The sequence below is a fragment of the Agelaius tricolor genome, unplaced genomic scaffold, assembly GCF_023055355.1.
Source record: "Agelaius tricolor isolate 1412-34295 unplaced genomic scaffold, bAgeTri1.0.p SCAF_74, whole genome shotgun sequence".
In the NCBI taxonomy this organism is placed as follows: Eukaryota; Metazoa; Chordata; class Aves; order Passeriformes; family Icteridae; genus Agelaius; species Agelaius tricolor.
The window spans coordinates 150,688-174,436 of NW_027269334.1; the positions used below are offsets into that span (position 1 = coordinate 150,688).

The following is a 23,749-nucleotide window of genomic DNA, read 5'->3' on the forward strand; positions in this document are numbered from 1 at the left end:
TGTCAGAAGACCCTGTGTAGTGGGTTGAGTGAGACACCCTGAAAAGAAAGAAATAAATTTTGTTGTCAACAAAACACAGCAGTTTAAGAAGAAATCCTAAACATAGTGGGGCAGAATCTTTAAACTTCTGTTTTTACTTCCCTTTCAAAACCTGATCCCTGGCTAGTACACGGATAAACAAAAGTTGTTGAAATACTGGGGAGAAGTGGGGGAAGTACTGTAATCCTTTGGGCCTCTGAGAGAGCTCTTGCTTGGGACACAGGGGTGCATCTTGAAACTCAAAATCCAGAGCTTTTGATCTTCTGGGTGTCCCACAATTGATCCTAAAATCTATCTTCAAGAGGATCACACAGCTTAAAAGTTGTCTGGAGGTCACCCTTGACTGCAGTTTACTCTGACAAATCCAACCTGCTGTTTTTATTACATTTACCAGAGCCATAAGAACTGCCAAATATATTAGGGAGATTGTTTAAAAAAACGGTGAGGTTCTGACTCGCGTCATAATATTGCATACATAAATCAAAACATCTGAATTGCGCCAAGGAAACCAAGCCTGAAAATTGGGCTTTGGTAATTTTCTGGGGGCATGTATTAGGCCTTTTGTTTTCTTTTAAGGGAGCTGGGAGTGAGAGTATTATCAGTGTTGTAAATTAATTTTGCTTCTTGAAACAAAACAGCTCTTCCATTCGTAGTTAAACGTGAATGATGGTCTGACTGTCAACAGCACAAACTGACTGCAGCACAAACTGACTGCAGACTCCCAGAATGAGCTGGTCTGACTCTGCAGAGGGAAAGCCTATTAATTCTGGGATCAGGTATGATTCACTGCTGCACTCTGGACTGTGGAGGTGGTTGTCCAGAGCCTGCTGTTCTGGCCTCAGCTATATTTGATTTTGAGTTGGTGAAGGGAAAGGGTTGCTAGTCTAGCTAAATGTTTTTAAAATCAAGGCACGCTTTATTCACTCTGTTGAAAATTATCACTAGACTGGTTTTTGACCCTATATATGCTCAGTTACTATAAGCTTTCACTTAATTTCTTTGAAGAAGGTTGGTGTGTCTTCAGTGGTGCATCATTCTTGTGCTTATCCTAAATTCAAGGAGATTGTGTTGAAGTGGGTGCCACTGAAGAGTTAACAGAAACTTGCCTTATGTTATTACAATCTGAATTGAATGAGTTTTGCCAAGTGTTGTGACTTATTATTTATATGATTTAGATGAGAGAGAAAACTTAGAGTGATCTCCTCATACATGAAGCTTTGGGATAGTCAGTGTCTGATTGCATCAAGATTTAAAAGCAGGGACTGAGAGTGGGATGTCTGGATGGGACTTCTGGGCACTGCTGCAGTAGAAATAGCAAATATGAATAAAAAAAACCAAGCACTGACTTGTGGCTTGTTTAAAAACCAAACAAACCTTTGATACTGTGTGTGTACTTTTGATCTCCATTATTTTGTGTCTTCTTCTCATCTTTCTTGTCTATTCTGCAAGTTGTCTCCTTGTGTTGCCATCTCATCCTAAAAGTGGGATTTCATAGCTTAGTTTAGGAACAAGGGTTTCTTATTTTGGTTTTGTATCTGCCAAACACTAAAATGTGTTTTCAAGCCTTCAGTCTACTGCTGAGCTCAGCAAAACAGGAGCCTGGATTTGGCTCCCAAGCTGGGCATTACTGGGATTACAGTAATGTAATTTGTACAGTTGTGTATAATACTATGAGTACTTCATCTGTATAATTAAATGTTTACAATGAACAGTCAGTACCTTCCTAGTTGGGAGGGGAAAAGAATGTCTCCCATATGGTTTTTTGGCGAAGAAAACATGGGTAAGGACAAGCAAAATGGACGTTTTTCTTGAATTACCTTGACTGCTTTAATTACCTTGACTGCTTTGGTAGAGCTCTAACCCCAGGGCCCTAAAAAGAGGGTAAAGAAATCCCGAAACCCCAAAATACTCTTCCAAAGTAACAATTTACTTTTTCAACTACTTCAGTTTTTTATTTTTATAATTGCAGAACTATAACTAAATTTTTACTAAGTTACAGTAAAAATTTCTAGTCAGTGGCCAGTTTTTTCCATGACATTGAAAATTTCCCCTTTGGATGAAGCAAGAATAAGTTATTTGGATTCTCTTTGTTTTGAAAAATCTTGAAAAATTAGGGTGTCCAGATAGCTTTGTACTTGTCTGAAGTTTATGGTAATATTTTATTTATTGAAGATGTATCAAAATCTGCTAAGACACACGCACACACTGTAAGTATGGGTAATTACACCTCCACTAAAAGTTTCATGATACTTTCTGTAACAGCTCTCAGTCTGACCTCTTTAAACCTTTTTTAGAAGTACCTCACTCATTATTCAAGATGTTCAGGTATAAAGCAGGCTGTGAGAATGCAACAATAGGGATGCAGGAGGGTAAGAAAAGGGCTTATCATTCTGATAAGCTCACGTTTCAGAAGACCAGGTGAGTACAACTATGCCGCTTCTAGCATTGTATGTGTGCCCACACCCAAGGAATGAAGCACCTGAAGTATACACCCACAGGTAATTTCAGCACTGGGAAGGGCATTTCCATACAAAGTGTGACAAAATTCTCAGTGGTGGAGGAGGGAAATACAATTTAATGGCTAGATTTCTTCTTGGGGAGGTTGCTTGCAGAAAGGCAGTAACCTGTTCAGAAAGCTGATGTGCTCCTTACTGTGCTGTATCCATGCCTAGAGGCATGCTGTCTCCCTGATGGTTGACTCCCAGTTGGATGTGGGCAGTTCCCAAGCTGCTGCCCTTGCTTTGATCTCCAGGAAGCTGACTTGACGAGAACTCTGTGTGTGCGTATGTTTTGCAGCCAGTTTCTTTGCCAGGGGCTAAAGAGAGCATGAAGATTCCATTTATTTCAGAAGCCTTCAGTATTTCTACATTCTAGAAAACACTAATGGCTGAAAAAAAGGGCAAATGCTTCACCTTTTGTCAGAAGGGGAAAGAGGGTCAATTCAGGCAGCTGCAGACCAGGCAGTTTCACTCCTGTGCCTGAAAGAGGAAATCATGGTGTGCATTTTCTTCACACCTTTCTGGGTACATGAAGGAAAAGGAGGTGACTTGAAGGTCAGCATGGATTTGGAAAAGAGGTGACCTAATTGCAGCCTTCCAGTACCTGAAGGGAGCCTGCAAGAAAGATGGAGAGACTCTATTGATAAGGGCCTGGAGTGACAGGACAGGGGGGAATGGTTTCAAACTGAAACAGAATAGATTTAGGTTGGATATTGGAAAGAAATTCTTCCCTTTTAGGGTAGTGAGGACCCAGCACAGGAAGTTTAGAGAAGCTATGGTTGCCCATGGATCCCTGATCTTTAAAGTCACTTCCAACCTAGACCCTTCCATGATTTTATGACTTACCCTTGGTACACTTAGCAGGACCAGTCAGGTCCTGGGATAAAATGACTGAATCTGTGGATGAAGGGAAAGCCATGGGCATCATTTACCTGGGCAATGGCAAAGCTTTCAGCATTGTCTCCATCAGATTGCTAGCATGCAGATAAGGATGTTACAGTCAAGGTGGGGAAAAGAAACCTGACTGGACATTCAGACTGCAAGGGTTTAATGGTTCATACTTTGCCTGGAGGTCACTTATAAGCAGAATTCCCTAAGAATTTGTCTGGGCATTTACCCTGTTTAGTACCTTAAAAAAGGGGAAAAATCTCCAGGTTGTAGTGCATTCTTTATGCTACAGGCTCTGCTGGTAACTGGCAGTGCTGTTAGAAGTCATATCTAACTTAGGAAGCTAGAGAAGGGAAACAGGATCTGGGTCTCTGAACTCCTGAGTGCTGGTAGCTTTCCCAGTGTATTTATATATCCCTTGGCTTTTACTGTTCTGCCTCTGCTGGGCTGTGTTCATTACAAGGAAGTTGTGCTGGATAGAATCAGTTGCAGAAGAAATGCACTGGTATGTAATTTGTCAAAATAAAATGTAATGTTAATTTTACTGGGAGGATCCAGATTTTAGAGAATGTGATGATTGCTTATTTGGAATAAGAACAAGGGATGACTGAACAACTGTTGTAAGACCAAACATTTTTGTGCTGGAGGCTCAAAGATGTGGCTAAACTGAAGCCTTGCTTATGTCTGTCATAAAAATTAACCAAAATCAAGCACCAGCAATCCCGAGGCATCACTCCTTGCTGCTGTTTATAGTGGTGGTATACATTTAACTTCATCCAATTGTGTGATACCCATCCATCTGCACAAAATGGACTCTATGAAAAGCTCTGGAATAGGTGCTTTTGAGATCTATGACTCTGTTTTTCATGTACCATTCCAGCACTGATTTGTGGTCTGTGCTGCGTCAAACAAGAGTTGATACAGTTTCCTCTGTGCTCATCTGTTTATTGCAAAGAAGATTACTTTGATTTTCTGCTTAGTCATTATCCATCAATTTTTTCCATTTACCAGTGTCTGCTTTGGTCACACATCATTCCTTGGTCCCTCTCAGATGTGTCCTCTGATGTTGTGGTGTTGTGAGGGTCCCCAGGATGAGGAGAGAGGTGATAATTGACTCCAAGTTCTCAGAAGGATGATTTATTATATTATGATATTATATTATATTAAAAGAAAATTATATACTAAAACTATACTAAAGAAAGAGAGAGAAGACAGCAGAAGGCTAAAACAAGAATGAATAATAAAAACCTGTGACTGACCAGAGTCCCAACACAGCTGGACTGGGATTGGTCGTTAATTAAAAACAATACACATGCTGGGTAAACAGTTCTTTAAGTCGGATTCCAGGCAATCAGATAATTATTGTTTACATTTCTTTTCTGAGGCTTCTCAGTTTCTCAGGAGAAAAATCCTGCCAAAGGGATTTTTCAGAAAATATCATGGTGACACTCTGAGGACAGGTTTTACTGCTTTCCTTTGGTTTAGATGAAATCCCCAGATCACCAAATAGCAAATTCTGTGTTCCCTATCCATGTTAACTCCATGGACACATCAGGATTGCTACCTCTGGGCAGTTTACTCCAGATAAATGTTAGGCCCCGATTAGAACTGGTCAAAAGCAGTTTATGGTGGGTAGGAAAGGCATGGAGAGCAAAGCAGTTATTTGTATCCTTTCTTAGTAAGCTTGGAGCTGCAAAGAGTGGTGTTCCCAGCCTGCTTGGAGGCAAGAACCATTCTCCAGTTAACTTCATCTTTTCGTAGCGCTGGTGAGTACTCTCTCGGGCTGACATTCCTTTGCCTCACCCGTGTGCTTCTCCCTGGGGGCCTGTGCTCTCACAGGACTGAAAAGCAATAAAAAATGTCAGAGGGCACATGGAACCTACTACAAGAGAAGATTTTTCCACAAGCCTGTTACCCAAGTTTTCTACTATTCATCCCAATGAATCTTGCCCTTCTTACACAAAATTTGTTATTGTCCAGTTACAGAGAGATAATATTCCCAAGCCTAAACATGTGCTTTTGTTTTGTTGTTTTTTTTAAAGCATAGATCAGGGTTTGAGTTAGTGCCAAAATTTTGATGTTAATTTGACCCTCAAATGGCAGCTCTCAGGAGAGAAGCACTTGGTTAAAGAAGATATATTGCCTCCTAAAGGGCTTTAAAATAGCTAATGTTCTTCTTCCACTTGTGTGGCCTTGGGTAAGTCACTTGAAATCTATGTGTCTCTTTCTTCCTGTGAAAAATTATGTGGCTCTTCTTTATAAAGAACTTACTGATGAAAGAGACTATGTAATAGGTATTAATGGAATATTTGATTAAAAAACCTGTTTGAAATCCAAAATACATGTCTGGAGACCTTTAGTTACCCTTCTCTCCCTTATGCCTAATATCTAATCTGGAGGTTGAGGGACATTTAATCAGTGTCATTCCTTGGTCACTTGATACAACTTTGAGACCATCCTTTTTGGGTTTGCTTTTCGTGTGCACCCATGGAAGCAGTGAGTTCCTTGGAGTGCAGGTGCTCTCTAGGAAAGCAGTCAGCTTTCTGTGGTTGTCTGCAGATTGTTCAGGTACTAATAGATGTTCAAATCCCTGGTATCAGCAGAACATGAAACCAGAGTGGTGATAGACACCTGTGCTAAAAATAAATAAACCCAAAGTAAGATAAGCTCAGTGTCCAGGAAAGGCAACTTTCAGTGAAAGTAATTTAGCACTAAAGAAGGAAAGAGTATTTTACTAAATAATAGCTAGATTTTTAAATTAATTATTTATGATGTTTAGTCAATGAAATGAGGCTTTAAGCTGTACTCAACATTTGTATGGCTAAAAATACATATTTTAACATATATATATAAGGTAATGTTGTAAATTAAACAATTAAGCTACTCTCTTCCTTCTATAAATGACGATGAGACCTGACTTGGGTGGATGTAATTTGCTGAATTAATCTTTCTTCAAAACATTTTATGTAGCTCTTGTCAGATGGTGGCTCAAATCAAATTCATCTTTGCTTTGCTCCTGTGTGATACTTCTTGTGCCCCTGGATAATTTCTCTGCCTACACCTGCTTTTGTTCTCCCATCCTCTGACAGGAGCTGCATTTAATTAACTCATCAGTCCTTTTCCCTTGTTTTCATTAGTTTTTATTCTGCCAGCAAGGATAGATGGATTCCAGCTCCAAAGGCACAGTAAAGCCCATGAACTGGGAAGGTGCCAGGACTTCTGAGCTGCAGCAGTGAAAAGACAAAGTGGCAAGGAATGACACTTCTGTTCTGAAAAGATCAGTGTTTTGTTAAAAGAGATGAGATTTTCTCTGAGGCCAGCAGCACACCTCCAGGGAGTCAGTTCAGCAGGTCACTTTAGGAACTGAAGGAAAATGTTGTATAAGGTGAGAGGGAAGAGAAGTGCTGTCTTTAACCTGAAACCAGCAATTCCCTTTCTCAGTCCTTCCCAGGAGAGAGTCTTTCGTGTGGAAGGCAAGGCATGCATTTACTCGCTCTCTCCTCCACTGCAATTTGGCAATTCAAGTGACAGAAGCGAAGGTGACAGCTACCCAAAGGTGCACTTGGTCCTGGTCTTGGAATGCCTGGCACAGGCTACAGTCCAGCTTCTGCCTGTCTGTGTCCTGCACTTGGGATGGGGCTCCTACTTCATTGCTGTTATTTGGCGGATGTCATGGATTTGATGTGAGGTGATACCTTCATAATAGATGTGTTAGCTGGTTCAGTTTAATCTGATTAAACTCTCCCAGTCACCTACTTAGGTAAGGTAGATGGGAGGAGTCGGAGTCAGAAAGATTAGGAGACATCTGCATGATTGTGAAAAGGCTGGAGGCAGAGGAAAGAATTTGAGGAGCATCACCCCTAACTCCCACATAAACATACTCCATGAAATCAGGGTCCATACTGTGGGAGGGGAAGAAGGGTTGCCACAACATGATCCAGTCTTTCCTCATTCCCACTTCTTGGACAGGTCTTAACCTCTTGGTATTGTATCAAGAGAGTGGGAGGAAGTGGGTTTCACAGGTTCACTTGTCCTCCAGAGTCAATCCTTGAGCAATGGATATTGCCTTATAATAATAGTGAACAAAGTTACGAGTTCGTGTGTTGTCTCTCTCGGGACTCATGTCACCCAGCTTGTTACAGTAGTTTCTTTCCTAATAGAAGAAACTGGTTGTAGGCGTAATTCTGCCGTGGTGTGTGGGAGGAAGATCTTGCGGAACAGATGGTTCTTGGTGAACAGACTCTAGTGACTAAGACTGACTCTCAAAAAAGAATTAATATATCAGGCTGATTTGCTGATGAACAGAAATAGGAAAAATGACCATAATACAAGCACAAAAATGAATGATGAAGAGGGCTGCCTGTTCTATGCTTGACAGCGGTATTTCTCCATGATAAAGAAATTGCTTTTTAAAAGCTCCCTTATGGAAGGGATTCTCTAAGCTGTTTTGTTTTCAAATCTTAATGTATTTGTAATTGAGCACAGGAGGGAGAAAACCAGACACTCAAAACTCAGAATGAAAAAAAAAAGAATTCTGCACTAGGAGAAACTTTGCATCCACACATTTGTGGCTGCCTGCTTGAAGGTGGAAACCATTGAAGATGGAAGACCCATCAATATGTACAGTTGGACAGATTCTTCAGTAAACCTCATTTCAGTCTGCTGATGTTGATAAATACACACTTATCCCTTAAAGGTCATGGTTTGAAAAATATCACTTTCATGACCAATACAAACAATGTCTGAGTGTGTGGATTAAAGTCTCTCCCCGTGAAACAGGTTTTCCTCTTCAAAAGAAGTACCCAGGACTGTGGGCTACTGCTCAGTCTTGAGTAATCTCTTAAGAACTCCTTGTCGGCCATTTGATATGCTGATGTTTCATTTTCAGGGTGTTTAACAATCCCACCAGCTAGGAGTTAGCATCTCAAATTTATCAGCATGACATCTTAAAGTAGTGCAATGGAGTGGCCCTTTCTTATATGGCAATATTTTTTCAGGACTTCTTTGGTTGCTACATTGATTGAAATGCAGTTTTAGGTCTGTTAGACCTGCAGACCCAGCGCAGCTCAGAGGAAATTATTTAGAAGTCCATATCTATGGCAAACTTTTCAGTTTAGGGCTGACTCCAGTGTAGGAGAGAGTTCCCCACCTCTTATGTTAACCAGTAGTCCTGAATATCCTGCTGCTGCTACTAAAAATGTAGCAGACAAGACAGAGTTTCACTTGGGTTTAATAGAAGTAGTGCTAAGCAGTCTGAGACTTAAATTCTCCTTCCCTTTGGCATTACAGTAAAAATGCCCATTTTTAAAATAAATGACTGTACATGCTCTAAACTATTCTTAGCTACAATAACTGATATCAAACTACAGGGCTAAGGGCTATCGTTAAGTACAAAACAGCCAGCAATAATGTTTCAGAAATTGAATCTGTCCTGGTAAAATCATACCTAAACTGGCAAGGTCTTTTGAGCAGCATGCAAGGAAATACAGATTTCCATGGCTGCAATGCTGAACATAGATTGGCATTCTTCTGGAATTGGGCTTTAATCTTGGAGATGATCTCCTGAGCTGCTGTTTTTATGGTGGCACATCACTGATCTTCATACCCTATGGGATACAGATGGCTCCAGCATTGTCAGTGTTGTATATTAGTTGTTATTTTTCTTGGTTCAGAGAGTGATGATCAGATATTATTATATTAATTGAGCCTTTTCAAGAGATGGTTTTAGGCATGTGGGAGGGAAGGAAACACAGTGTTTTGGAGAGTTATCTCTTCCAGTGTAAAAGGGAAGAAGATATTCTTGGTTTAGTACATTTTTACTCTCTCTGAATTAGACAAAATTGCAATGCTCTGAGTGATGACTTGGGCAAATGATGTGGAGATAATAGCTGGGCTATTATCCCCGAAGAGTAGATGCCAAAACTGAATGCCTTTCATTTGAAAGGGGTGAGTTGCCATAAAATGTTCTACATAAGGAAAATGGCATGGAATAGGATTTTCCTTGTACTTTTGTCATAGTTCTGCTGACCTGGTGACTCAAAACCAATTTGCTGTGAAAATGAGTCTGAACTAGCCTATCTGTGCAGTTAGAGCACTCAGTTTGTGAGATACTTGGCCGTTAACTCAGATAGTGCTGGAGAATACAAAACACACATTCAACACTGAGGTGCATGCCACTTCAGAGGTCATTTTCTGCAGCTGCAGCACAGCAGTATTTCTCCTTTCTTGCTTGGGCACCCCATACAGCTGCTCAGGAGATACCGACTTGGTGGGTGTACAAAGGGTCCCAGAGAGATGGAAATTCAGTGGTATGGCAACACCAAAAATGGGTTCTGCAAAAGAAAAGTACAAAGGAGGGTGGAGGGCCAGTGGAGTACAAGAGTCGCCCCATCACAATTATAACTTCAGCAGTGAAGGTGTGTTTGTGCTGTCATGGTTCTGTCAGGGATGACACCACAAAACAATTCCAGAATTTCTCTTCAATCAAAACACACCAGTGGGCTTGTAATTTTCCTGTACAAGTGTGAGAAGCAGAAATGTCATGAGCTGAGCACAAAAATTTTGAGAATACCGAGATTAGCATTTTTTCATTCTGTTACAAGTGCTTTGGAATTACAGGTGTGATTTGGTGGGAGGATGAAGACTGAGATTGGCTGGGTGTGAGGCTGAGCATCCATCTGGAGGTGGGTTGAAGGCTGTTCCTGTTGATTGAAGGATAGAGCTGGTCTTTCAGGCTGGTGAGCCAAAGCAGGTAGCCATAGGTTAATTTATGAGCCTGGCTCTGCTCTGCTCAGGGTCCAGGCTTAAGACATAACCTGAATTAAGAGATTATGATGATGTTAAATTAACCAGTACACTGTGAAGAGACCAATACAGCAATTAAATGATAGCTAAGCTAGAAGCACACACAACTATAAAGCTACTAAATACCATTACAATTATTATGAATCACATCCAACTTCTGCTGAGTTATAACTCTATCTCCCTAACCACTTCAAGTCTACCGCGTCTTTCTCACTGTCTCACACCAGCTCTTTTCAGATGAAGACATGATGGCAACTCCAGCAGGTTATCCAATAGGGGTCTTTTCGACATCACTGTGGACTTGGATTCATCACCATTTGTAAGTGTCCACATTCCAGAAAAAAAAAAAAAGAGCAAAAGAGCTCTGTCCTCTTTTATCTTCTACCTGATTTTATATCTTCCACATTTTCTATTTTTGGATGTTTGGTTTTTGGACCACACTTGCACATCACTTTCTCTATCCAGACTCCTTTCAGACAGTGTATCCCCAGTTACTTTTTCTCCTAGTTGGTCCCATTACTGCTGTATTCATACTCAAGTTTGGTGGGTTTTTTCAGTGCTGTTCCTCAGGCCGTCTTGATTTGTATAGTTTTACTTACATGGTTGCCTGGATACAGGTGACTTCGAAGACTTTGCACCACAAAACTAGCCCTGCCAGCATCCAGTTCATGCTGGCATCATATTGTTGACCATATTCACTCACTAAGACAATTTTATTTTATTCTTGACTCTTCTACTCAGTTCTAATTAAACACAAGCCATTTCTCCTCTTGTGCATAGCCTGCATAACACAGCACCAGAGTAGCCCATTTGTCACACTCTCGTTTTGTGCTCCTGCAGCTTGTTGTCCTTGAGCTGTTTCACTGGCTTTCCTCATTCTCAAGAGAAGTATTTCTTGGTGCTCCATCAGGACCTTCTGCATACACCTTATCACACTGTGGTAGCTGTACTGTATGCCCTAGAGATCCTAACTTTACAACCATGTAGTTTGGAGCAGATCTTTAAATATTGGGTTGGTTTTTTTCCCCCCAGGAATCTGGAAAACCAATAGGCTGCCCCTAACGACTGTAGCAAGACAGGTAGAGAAATTACCTGTACTTGCCTCAGTTAAATACATATTTAGGATATATAGGATAGCCTCATGCAAGTAGTATTTGCAAACATTGTGTATTTCTTACTTGTGTGGGCTGAGAGGTGCATTTCAGTACCTCAGGATGGTTGGTTGGGGTATGTTCTGTTTGTTTCTCCTCTACTCCTTCTGCCACATTTTTTTCAATAGTAGATTAAAACTTTAAAAGTATTTATAATCTTATGGGACCACAGCCAAGGATACAGGCTCATTATTGGTAATCCCTGCTCAGATGGGGAGGCTTTTGTGTACAAAAAGCTTTTTGTTGTTCATAGAATCATAGAATTCCCCGAGTTGGAAAGGGCCCACAAGGATCATCAAATCCAACTTCTGGCCCTGCACAGTTTAACCTGATTGGAAACCTTGCTCTTTCTGGTGACACATGGTCAAGTGATTTGCTACACCTGAAGCATAATTAGCCCAAGTATTCACTTTTCTGCCTTGAATGGGCTGGGTAACATAAAATTAGTTGGTGCAACCTAGAGCTGGAAGCTAAAGGCAGAGAGCATGAATTCCAGTTCAGCTTACATGGATTATCCTCTTTGGTCTCCGTTGGAAGCAGTATGAGTTGAAAATATACTTACAGAGAAAAGTAACTTTTCTCCTGATAGATGTATTGAAAAATGCATGTAAGTGTGAAAGATGTCTTGAGCCACAAATCCTGGGCTCAGAAAGCTTTAATATTCTGGCTTTAGCTGGAAGAATTAGTAGAATGCCAGAGTTGACAAGTTAGGCTTGTTGATTCCCCTTCAGTATTCTCTGAGGTGCCAAAGCAAGCTAAAACCTGAGCCTGGCTGAAGGACACTTGATACGGCTTTCTTGATCCTGTTTAAAACATGTGTGTGTTTCTTTCCATACTAAAATAATTGGATTTCTCGATTAAAAAAAACAAAAACAAAAACCAAAAATAAAAAACCAACACAAAAAACCCAACAAAACACAGATAAAAGTCCTACCTGACTGCTGACAAAACTCATCTTTCCCAGCCTTAAAGAGGAGCAGTCTTGCCAGGTGTGTGAAACATCATCTGACTTAACTTTTACCATCAGGCCTGTCAGAACATTCTAGGGGGGTGCAATTGCAATAGCAGGAGAGGGAGAAATACTTCAGACAGTGTAGCTGAGCCATCTGTGGCAACACTCTGATCTTTGTACGGGGAAGTGAGTGACATCTGCTTCTGGTAGACGTGTTACTATTACAGACTGAGGGGAAATGGCCCTCCTGACAACAGGTATCTTTGTTGTGAAACAAGACAACACCTCCTGCTTGATGAAACCCAAGCAACTGGAAAAGGGAGTCTGCATGCCAAAAGGCTGCTACAGACTTCCTGGGACAACTCTGCCTTTTCCTTACATCCAGATAATTTGACAAAATTCAGTGGAATTGGTTTTTTTAATAGCTTTGTTTTGTTTTGTTTTTACCCATGGCCAGGAATTGGTGAATTTTAAGAATGTTCATTATGGGCAGAACTAATTGATCCAAGCATTGTTAAAAAAAAAAAGTCCATATTTTGAATAACATGCAAAGAGGTTGGATTCAGAGAAAAGGCTTGAGCTGTGATTCTAGAGGGGCTTCTGCAACCATATCCAAAAGGTTTCTATGGATTCTTCTGAGAACTGGCCATAATTAGAGGCATTGGTTACAGTTTGTCTCCAGTAGCAGGGGTACTTGCAGAGCCAGATTGTGCTGTAAGTAGCAGACTCTATTTGGACAGATGGTTCTATCTTCTTAAAGAAGTTTTAATTTCTCTAAGCTGAAGGCTCCTTGGATGGAAATCAAGGATTACTTGTTACCGCCTTACTACCTTGCTTGCTTGGAATAGTGACACTACAGAAAATCGGTTTACAATGATTAAGACATCCTTTCTTAGATGTTTTCTTAGAATATCAACTGTTTTCTTCTTCACTGGGTTAGTTTCTTGTTCACAAGGCCTCTCACTTCTAGTAGTGTCCCTGCTCTTCCTATCAGTTTTCTAAATTGCATTAAATTCTGATAAACTCTCAGGGATTTTCCCATTTGTTTTCTCACTCTGTGTGCTGCCTGTAGCCTTACTGTTGGAATATGGTCCTACTTAAGGGACAGGAAGGAAAAAAGGCAGGTATTTCACAGGCTGGCATACCCCAACTTAAAGCTTTACTTTAAAGCACCATTCAAAAAATTATGTTGTCATGATGAAGATAACAAAAATATATGTGGGATGACATATCTGACAAAATATTTGTGTCAGATGTGAGCACAAAAGAAAAATGCTGAAATGAGAAATTGTCCTAGGTAAATCACAAAATCATTGAATGGTTTAGGTTGAAAGGGACCATAAAAATCATCCAGTTCCACTCCCTTTCATGGACCTTCCACTATACCAGCTTGCTCCAAGCTCTATCCAACCTGTGCCTCACCACCCTCACAGGGAGAAATTTCCAAGAAAATCCCATCTGAACCTGTTGATGAAAACAAGAGGTTGCTGAGGTCAAGGTCCAACGCAGCACCTCTCTTCATTGGCTCCTTTATCACCTAGAGAAGGAAGTTCTCATCAACGCATTCCAGGAACCTCCTGCAAAACTTCCATCTTTAATTGTACTGTTTGACACATCCATAAATTCAATATCCTTAGCATGAATTTCAGTCACTGGGACCAGCTGGCAGGAAGTGGCTCGCACTCATGCCAGAAAGCTTTCTTACCTTCCAAGAAAGGTAGGCCACAGGTAGGATATCTGTTGGGAAAAAATGGCCACAGGTACGATATCTGTTGGGAAAAAATGTGGTTCCAGGGTAACTCCTCACTTGTGACCAGTGACTTGTTCTTTTTTCTGGTAATCTTATAGCACAGTTCATTCGAGAAGAGTGAGTGAACTATTATTCTGCTGTACTCATTTCCCAGATGTTCAGCTCTCTACACTTGAGTGTCCTCTCACTGCAATGTTTGAAGAATTTCTGTTTTATTTGAGTAGCTTTAAATATTTGATGCATTTTTCTTGATTTGTTCAGCTTCTGCTGTGTGTGGTATTAAAGGATTTTTAACTCCCTTTACCCTTTTAATTAATGGTGTGTGCCCACATTACCCCTGATTCTCTTAATGGTCATGTTCTGTGCTTTCTGGGAGGACAGGGTGAGGAAGTGCAGGACACCCACCCTAGGATGCCATTTCTTTGGAGGAGCTCTTCGGAGGCGCCCAAGTTGAGAAGTTTGCATCTCAAGATTTGCTTAGGAGCTGAATGACCCAGATGTTTTGTCCTTGAAGCAAAATTTGGAATTGCATCCCAGCACTGTGTTTTATACAGTGCTGCCTCCTCTGTGTCTGTGTGATAGCCATTATGTTCTCAAATTATAAAGTAGATATTGGTAATTTCTTTAAATATCTTCCCAAGTCTTTCTTGCATCTCTTTCTTTCAAGCATCTCCAAAAAGTAGGAGTCTGTGTTTGGCACAACCCTTAGTCCTGTCTGGTTATCCTCAGGAATTCAGCAAACTCTCCTGAAGTTCCTGGGTGTCCAAGCAAATCTGGCAGTGAAACATTGAAGATCTGTGATTAAAGGCAGTGGGTATGGAAAAGCACATAAAGATCCTGTGTCTGGATAACTTTATACTTATTGATATTTCCAGGTCCATACAGTGATTCTCACAGCCAATCAAAGGTAATCAATTCTGCAAAGCAGGAACTGAGCAAGGGCACAGGGATCTGACTCCAGTTGGGACTGCTGACATGTATAATGGTCTGGGTTCTCGTGGTCTATCCAACCCCAGCTGCCGTAAGTGTCCCGAGTAGCGAAGTACCGCTAAGCACAACCTGTCCAGGTGTCTCAGGCAGGCTCCCCGCAGGCAAACTTAGCAAGCAGCTCAGCTCTTTAAGTGAGATCACTCTTTGGTGAGTTCAGCTCATTAGTGATTTCAGCTCTTTACTTGCTAAGTGCCTTGGTGGAGGCAGGGATGAGAGAGGAGAAGAACTGTGTGAGGTTCCACACGTGTCTTTATTGGCAGCCTCTGCGAAGGGTGACAGTGACAGCTCTTCTGCCGAACTGGGCAGAGGCAGGGGTTTATATGGGGTATATGGGTTTTGGGAAACAGTCCGATAGTAAGGGTCGAGGTAAATATGACCTATGGTCTTACAGAAAGATAATGAGGGTCCGAGGTGGAAAAGGGGTCTCTTGGTCCAGTCATCATGACTAGGCATTTCTTATCTTAGGCAACTGACTGCCTAAAATAAGAGGAGACCTTGCAGGCCCTGTGGCTGCTACAGACATGCTTTGGCAATTGACTCCTGTTTACCCATGGCCTCATTGGGGCATAGTTATGGAGAAGGGTGAGAAGGAAAGTAGTCCTAGGAAATGAGTGGGAAGAAACATTTTCAGTGGTTCCTATAGGAAAAGCTCCAAGTGTTGCTATTCTCCTTCCCTGCACTTACATTCTTCCCTGTCAAACACCAGTGCTGATCTCAAAGTACCACCCAGGGGCACCAGGAATATCTGTGATAAACATCAGAAAACCCCTTGTTCTATCCATGATTTGTCCACTCACATATAACATGGCGCTAGAGACCACGGAAAGCTTTTACATGTCTCTCAAATCCTTCATGCTTCTGTCCACAGTGCCTGACTTGGAAAGTGTTCCAGATTCACTGCTGTGTAATTCAAGTATTCTTGCTCGAAAACAGCAGGCTTGGTCAGCAGCCAATTTTCAAGGAAGCTGGCTGTTCAAAACCACATCTCAAATAGCTGGATATACATATTAGTCTTATCTGACCTTTACTGAAACTTTCTGTCCCTCTCTTTGTTTCTGTAGTCTTCATCATTTAAGTAATCAGCTGTTTTGTTTACTAAGTGTTGGTGGTGGGTTCTGTATTTCCACTACATTAGCTCTACTCAGGGGAAAGTAATAGCTCTGAAGCATAAGCCATTAGTTTTTCTGTAATGAGGAACGCTCTGCTGCCTGCTTTCCCACTGATGAGATGAGTTATGCTTTATTTGCCATGAGAAGAACTGTACTTCAAAATAATTTTCTGAAGAGGAAATGAGACAGAGTGCAAAAAAGGGGGGAAGAAAAGGCTCTGTCCCAGTTAAAGCTCCCTGATCTACATTTTCACACATTACTTGACGGAATAATCCTGGTTTTTATTGCTGGAAATTACCAGGCTAAAGATTAATTGCTTGCTAATTACTTTGAAGCTGCCCAGTTACATCTCAAATTTGCTACAATGGCAATTCTAAAATAGTTGTGTACCTTCCTTCTGTAAATATATTGGAGGATTTTATCAATGGCAAACACAAGTCTGATAAACCCTTTTAGCAGGACAAAACTACAGACATCAGGTGTTTTTTTAAGAGTTGTTTGCATGACTTTGGTGCCTTCAGTAGTTTAAATTTGTGACGATCACTTGTATATTTGTGTTGCTGATTGAAATCACCGAGGTATGGATGCACATCCTTGGGGGGTGTTATTTTGTGTATTTATATATAGGCTGCTCCCCTGTATTTGTACACCAATGCTCTTTTCAGAAGAGGGATTTCAAACACCCTGGGTTTAAAATTGCTCTACAGTGAACACCTTTTTCTTTTAAGAAATTCTTGCCCTGATATTTAATCCCTTGGCCTGTGTCTCTATTAGGATAAATTATATATTTCCTTCACAAGGAGCAATTCTTGCCTATATTCTCCTGAATCAGGCTAAGCAATCCCTTTCATTTCTTTATATGAGAGGTGAAAGCTTTTGGTGCTTTTTTTTTTTTGCTTTTTTTTTAATTTAGCTCTCTCAACTTTAATGTGCTCATTGGTTCGCCATTTATGAGTTCTATTTTGTGGAAGTTCTCTGGATTTTCTCCACTTTAAAGGTTGTCGTACAGTAATGCCGTGAAATATTCATGTTGTAATGTAAATTACCAATCTTCCTAGAGAAGCCTGACTTCCTGGCACCTATTAAACACACCCGAGGAAAAAAGGTTTCCTATCTTGGCCACACTTAAAAACTTGACACTTTCTGGGTCAGTCACCAATCACCAGTCACCATTGCCCACCAGTGCAGTGGGGTAGACGGAGATGCAGGAGTACTGTCCAAAGAAAGGACTACCCAGGCCTTTGAGAAGGCTTTGACAAGACTAAACTCATGCAAGTTCTTTTTTTAAAGTGGATCACGGCTTAGGCACTCTACTTTTCATTACTTTGAATTTACTTCACTGAAAATGCCTCCTGAGAAAGATTCAAAGCCTTTGGCATTTTGCACAGTGGTTCCTTTATTTTTCAGCTGTGCTGTTCCACAGATGTGCAATTCACCCTTTTTTGAGGTTTTTGGATCTTTGTGGCATGGAAAAAATTCTGATTGAAGGATTTGTAGGCAGAAACCCCTCTGAATTATTACATCCTTTAAGGTAAGAGCAGGGAACACCAAGAGCTGCAAAAATCCTTTAGAAAGGGAAATCTGAGCTTAGGAGGGCAGGAATAGGGAAAGTGTCCATCAGACACACTCAGCAAGAATGTTGGGAGAAATTCCAGATGTCCTGTTTTCACGTTTTTGACAATGTATAGTGAAATTACAGAGATTTGATTAGTATTATAAATGGGAATTGCCTGATTATAAAATGAGAAATAAGAAAGTTTGCCCTCTGTTGAGGGGCAGCACAGCCCATGCTGAACTTACATCTATTTTGAGGTTAAAATGGGAATAGCAGCATTAGGATGCTCAAAAAGACACTGAAATCAGGGTAATGTTATTACTGATTTCCCTGAATTTCATTAATGTTGGACAGCTTGACAGTCAAAGGCCTTTACTTTTTCACTGATTTTGTAGCAATTCCTGTATCCCTTCAGAAGTGCTGCTGACCTGGCTAGTTTTTACATTCTAAAAAGTTTTGGCTTCTAAAAAGAAAAGACAGAGCAATCCTTAGGCCTCACACACTTACTGGGGATTTATTATTTATGCTCTTGGTGAGTTCATCAGGATTTAGAGATGCAATTACTATTTACCTTCAGACTAAGCATCATGTTTATATTAAGTACTCCTTGAAGTGCAGGAAGCAGTATAAAATAAGCTGCATTTATTTTGCCTTTAAATCTTGCCTCATTTCCCTGTAAAGCACTGACAAGTCTGAACCCTCCAGCTTCCATAAAAGAAGCAGCAGACAACTTCGATTAAAAAGCTACTCCTGTTATCTGATTTAATGGTGACAATATACCAAATGTTCCTGTGGTGCAGAAGGTTTCCAAAGCAGTGCGCTGACTTGTGTGCTTGCATTTGGAAATTGCCTTCATCTTTCAGAGGAATGCAGTGAATCATTGGAGGGGATGACAAGCTGCAGGAGCTGAGTGGCACATGGTAGCAGCAGGCACAGAGGCTGAAGGGGATATTATCTGCAGTGGGAATATCAGGATGAGATGTAGGAAGAATTTAGCTGTCCAAGGCTGGTACTGCAGAAATACTATTCTTACTTTATATGCCATGACGGAAATAGACAAAGGGCTGATTCATTCCTTCTCTGCCTTTGCATTATTTATGCCAAACAAGTAGAAAATAACTCTCATTTTGTGGCATTTTGCACTCTCTGCAACAGAAGAAATGCAAATGATTATTTCTTAGAGTTCCACAAGACTCTCAGAAGCTTTGGTCCCACGTCTCTCTTTAGCTTTGGTCTCAAATGAGAAACCTTTTCATTTGTGTCCCATTAGGGTTTGCTGTCATCTCTCAGGAGATAATGCATGTTTGGAGAGCCAGTGTAGCATCTTGTTAGAAAAAAAGCTTTTTGCAGACATTAGGGCTGTCAGTGCCTGGGAATTCAGTTCCTACAGTCCAGCTAGCTCTCACCAATACCTTTGCGCATTAATAACTCTCTCTAGAGATCTATTTTCTGGCCTAGCCACACTGATGAAAGATGTGTGCACTCAGGTGCAGTGAGAACAGTGAAATGGCGTTGTCTTGTCCTAACTTGGGCTAAAGTTTCATGTTTATGAAGGATATGCAGCTGTGTGGCAATTTAAAATGAGTGTAGAGTATGGTACATAATGGAGAAGGCTAATGATTCTTTTATCGCCTCTTTATCCCTAAAAACCTCAAGGTTTATCTAGATTTGCTTGTCAGATAAGCAGAAAGATGATAATCCCTTAGTCAAAAAGAAAAAGTACTGCTATTAGGATAAATTTAGTCTTTCTTGCGTCTCTTATTATGTTTAATTTGTGTCGCACAATTTCTGCTTGTACATAAGCACTGGGCACATCAAAGGCAGAAGAAACTCTAAGAAAACAAGAGGCCATGGTAGTAAAGATATTTCCAAACTCAGTGTTACTGGTGTGTAGGCTACAGAAGAGGGGAAACACACCAAAAACACAGAGCTACTGAAAAGTCAGCTGGTCCATTCTCCTTCTCCAATGTTCAGTTGTTCCCTGCCTTTCCTGGCACTGCTTATCTAGACAGGTTTTAAAGGTGTCCAAAGGTGGTGTGATTCATCCTTTGTATCCCTCAGTAAACTCTCTCAATATTAGGTGTTCCTGACAGTAGAGTTGTTACCTTGGAGGTGTGATTATCCTTTGGAATCTAGATAATACCTCTTCAGATCCCACAGCTATTCTATTCTATTTTCTATTAATTATTTCTACCTTTCATGATGTCACTTTGCTCCACAACCCCTCTAAAAAAAAAAAATAAAAAAAAATAAAAGAAAAATGAAAAGAAAAAGGGAAGGATGGTTGTATTGCACTGAATAGTTATTTAGTTATTTGCACTGGGTGTTTGGTAATTTGCACTGTTTACATTATTTGTATCCTATCATCACATGGTCTTCCCCTTTCCTCCCCTAAGTGTCAGTGTTGGTGGTCTCTTCCTGGTTTGCCCCTCCCATCACCCCTCCTCACTTGTATCCCATTGGCCGTAGCTCCCTTCCTCTGCCCCCTTTCCTCCTACCTCCGGAGAAGGCCACCCCCTCTTTTCCACGTGGACCACGTGGTGTCTTATATTAATATAATAGGACTTCGTTCCCAAGAGGAGAAGAGCGCCTTTTATCTTTTGCCTTTTGTAAGATTGTGAGTTTTGTCCTATGTAAGATCGCGAGGGCTAGGGTCTATAGCTAGCTGTTTTGGACCTGAACAGCCCACTAGGCACGAATTCTTACAAAGGATCTTGTTAACAGTTTCTATTAATTCAGTTGAAATGGCTCAAATATAATATTGCAGAAATGTATCTTGGAGAGACCTATGGATCATACTTGTAGGAAGAAAAGGGCTGGAAGATGTCTTTAGAGGCCAACCAGCTCCACACATGTTCAGTTATGAAAAACTGCTGGTGGCACTCAGCAGCTTCAGCACTGGGGATTATTGGGATGCCCCATCCTTCCATCCCAAAAGCAGGTCCCCACTGGACTTCTCTGACATGAACAAAGAGTGACAGTAGACAAGGAGCAGCAAAGGAAGAGGAGGAGGAGGAGGAGCAACACTGTCCAGTTCCCCTCCTCTCTGCAAGTCGTTTGTAGAACCATCTAGCCTGAGTAAAGCTGCACAGGCTTTCCCACTCCATACTCTGCCCTCTTGCTCTTTAGCTCCTGTTTTGGTCCTACAGCCAGCCCTCAAGGTGAAGTAGCAGATGGTTGCAGGAGATGTGGATACAGAGGAATTTTGGTGGCTCTCTGAGGAAATGAGTGGTGGCAGAGAAGATTCATTAATCTCTTCAGAGCAATGCTTTACGACCTATATTTTTGTTCTGTTTCCCTTAGGAGGGAACAAGTGAATGGACTATTTTACCATCTCACCTGTGTCATTCCCCAGACAGGAATTCTCTTTTGTGCCAGTTGCACTGATTGATGTGATCAGACTGGCTGTTAATCAAAGCGATCTCAGCAGCCTAATTTGGTACCTGATCTCTCTCTGTTTGTGCTTCAAGGTCTTTGACAGGGTCCGAGAAGATTGCCCTAATTTCCACGAGAAGATTAAGCCTATTAATGCTGAACTCACTCAGCCCAAGCTGGCCATCAGTGCTGAAGACGAGGAGGAGCTTCTGACCCGGGTCAATGTCGTCTTCCACTGTGCAGCCACAGTTCGCTTTGACGAACCCCTCAAGTACGTCCTGCTTTTCTGTGTTTGCTGAGCGGGATCAGAGTGCACCATGGCACTGCCCAGAGCATCCCTTGCATGGCTGCAGTGCTGATTCTCCTTTCCATGTTTGTGCTCCCCGTGGTTCTGTGCTGAACATGGAAGGAGCGTGCTCTGAAAATGCCGTGTGTGTGTGTGTGTGTGTGTGTGTGTGTGCGTGCACGCATGTCAAAAGAGTGTTGTCTTGGTGCAGTCCCAGGGGAACAAAAGGAAGAACTGCAGGATTAGGTTGTAAGACTGTAAGGAAGTTAAGTACAACCTAAAACTGGGGTGAGGAAAAGTGTGGTTGAGGTCGTTAGGGAGATGTTTTGGCAGAGCTGCAGACAGAAACTGTGTTGTGTCTGTCTCTAAAGCTGGTGTTGTTAATGGCCTTTCTTTGTCACTGAGTAGCTGGAGAGGGAAATGAGCTGTGGTTTGAGAAAACAGCCCATCACAACCTTTTAAATACCCAGCTCCCACTGTAATTAACTGTTTACAATGAGTGCTCGGTTTCTGAAGGAGTTCCCTTGGGAGTGCCTGTCCAGGGAGGCTTTTCCATTAAGAAAAAACAGCAGAAATAAGCCACTGAAACAAGATTAGATGTGTAAATGCTTCTGCGCAGATTATCCATTTCAGCAAACTGAGGTAGATGATCTGCATTGCCAGATCCTCATAGTCTTTTGAAAAAACACTAAAGCTGTCATAGTAGAAAACACAATTCGTAATATCAATCTTTATTTGCTCATAGGCTAAAGAGATGTCCACTGTGTCCACCATAATTATTTGCTTTTTAGAACAACTAATTAGAGAAACACCAGAAAGAAAGCAGCTCTTGATGTGATCTTGAGCCAATATGTAAGTAGCCACAAATGTTGTTAAATCAATGCACAAATGAGCACACTTTAAAAATAAGTTCCAGTGACATGAAACATCAAAGGGAAACCACATTTTAAATATGGAGGATAGCTAGAAAGAAGCTAAAAGTTTAAAAGGTCATCAGCTTACAGGCAATGGAAAAACTAAAGACTGATTGTATGTGATCTGTCAAAATCTCTCTAATCTCTCAAGGAAAATTATGATTAGAAGGCAAAATATGAGAAGTTATTCAACTCAAATTATTTCTGACTCAATAATAAAATATATCAGATGGATAAAAGTTTTAGCAAGTTAAATGTGAAAGCACAAGATTGCTGCTTAGTTACGAATTTTAAGCAAAAACTTGGTGATGACAGAAATAAAAATATTTTTTCAACAGGGCAGAAGCTCAAAGATTACAACAGAATATGTAAAGCCAATAGATAGGGGGGCAAAAGCATTGCTGTGTAGATACTGGAGAAACAGCAGTGGAGACACTAAATGAATAATTGACATCAACATGCAGTAAATTTAGAAAATTCTCCAGATGGAACTCTTGAGGGCAGAAATCAGAAATTGTGTTATATTGAAATATTAATAGATGCTGGTTTAATAGAAGTAGAAAAAAAAATGATAAAGCAAACAACAAACTGCCAGTGTTAGAGATATTCCCTTTGAAGGCTGTAATATATGGTAGGGATAATTCATGCTATTAATGTATGGCATAAAATACTGTAAAATCCAAAAACTATGTATCTGACCATCCCAGCCGGGAGCTGCTGTCTATTCAGATTACAGTGAGTTCCCAGACACAAGTTAAGATAACGAGCAATGCCTTAACGTAAGAATAGAAGCTTCCAGGGCGATGATCACCGGTATCCCGAGTCGTTGGGAGCCACCCAAGAGCGATTATTGCCCTGCCGATTGCATCTATCAAGACAGTCAGCAGCGCCAAACTGATACATCTGAATACATGGCTTCCCCAGAGCCCATTGACGCTGACTACACACCTGGAACTGGCTTTTGTCCAGCTCTGCACATGGAAAGAAACAGTGATGCATGTGAAGAGACACAAAGGAAATTTGGTCATCTTTGCTTCAGGCACAATAAACTGTATAAAACCTCGCTGCAAGAAGCAGAATTCGTGAACGGGGGAGACTCTGACAGTCGAGGGGTCGGGTCCAGGTTCACCCAGCGCCGATCCCGGGCTCGATGCTGTCTCTTTGGCTGTGGGGGTCTCGGAGACCAAAATTCGGTCATGCAGACAAATTATTGATAAATTTTTGATAATTTTGGCTCACGATTTGATCATTTATAACAATCTGGTGACAACCTAAAGTCATTTGAATTTGGGGTTTGGGACCCCTTCGCACCCAGAAGGTGCCCCGCTGATTTCAGTTGTCTGAACGGGATTGGAGTCCGTGAGACCAATCAAAAATTACCAAACCGAAACCGGGGCCACAGCCAAAGAGGGATAAAAACAGGCCCAGCTCTCAGAAA

The 23,749-nt window shown here is 41.1% G+C and overlaps 1 protein-coding gene across 4 annotated transcripts in view; it reads left to right on the forward strand.

The window, feature by feature from the left end:
* LOC139585340 (fatty acyl-CoA reductase 1-like) overlaps positions 1-23,749 on the forward strand; it is a 124,206-nt gene that overhangs the window by 64,121 nt on the left and 36,336 nt on the right. For all 4 annotated transcript variants that reach the window (XM_071418026.1, XM_071418025.1, XM_071418027.1 and 1 more), the window contains exon 3: positions 21,207-21,382. In XM_071418026.1, coding sequence (XP_071274127.1) covers positions 21,207-21,382 — 176 coding nt within the window. The remainder of the gene's footprint in view (positions 1-21,206; positions 21,383-23,749) is intronic.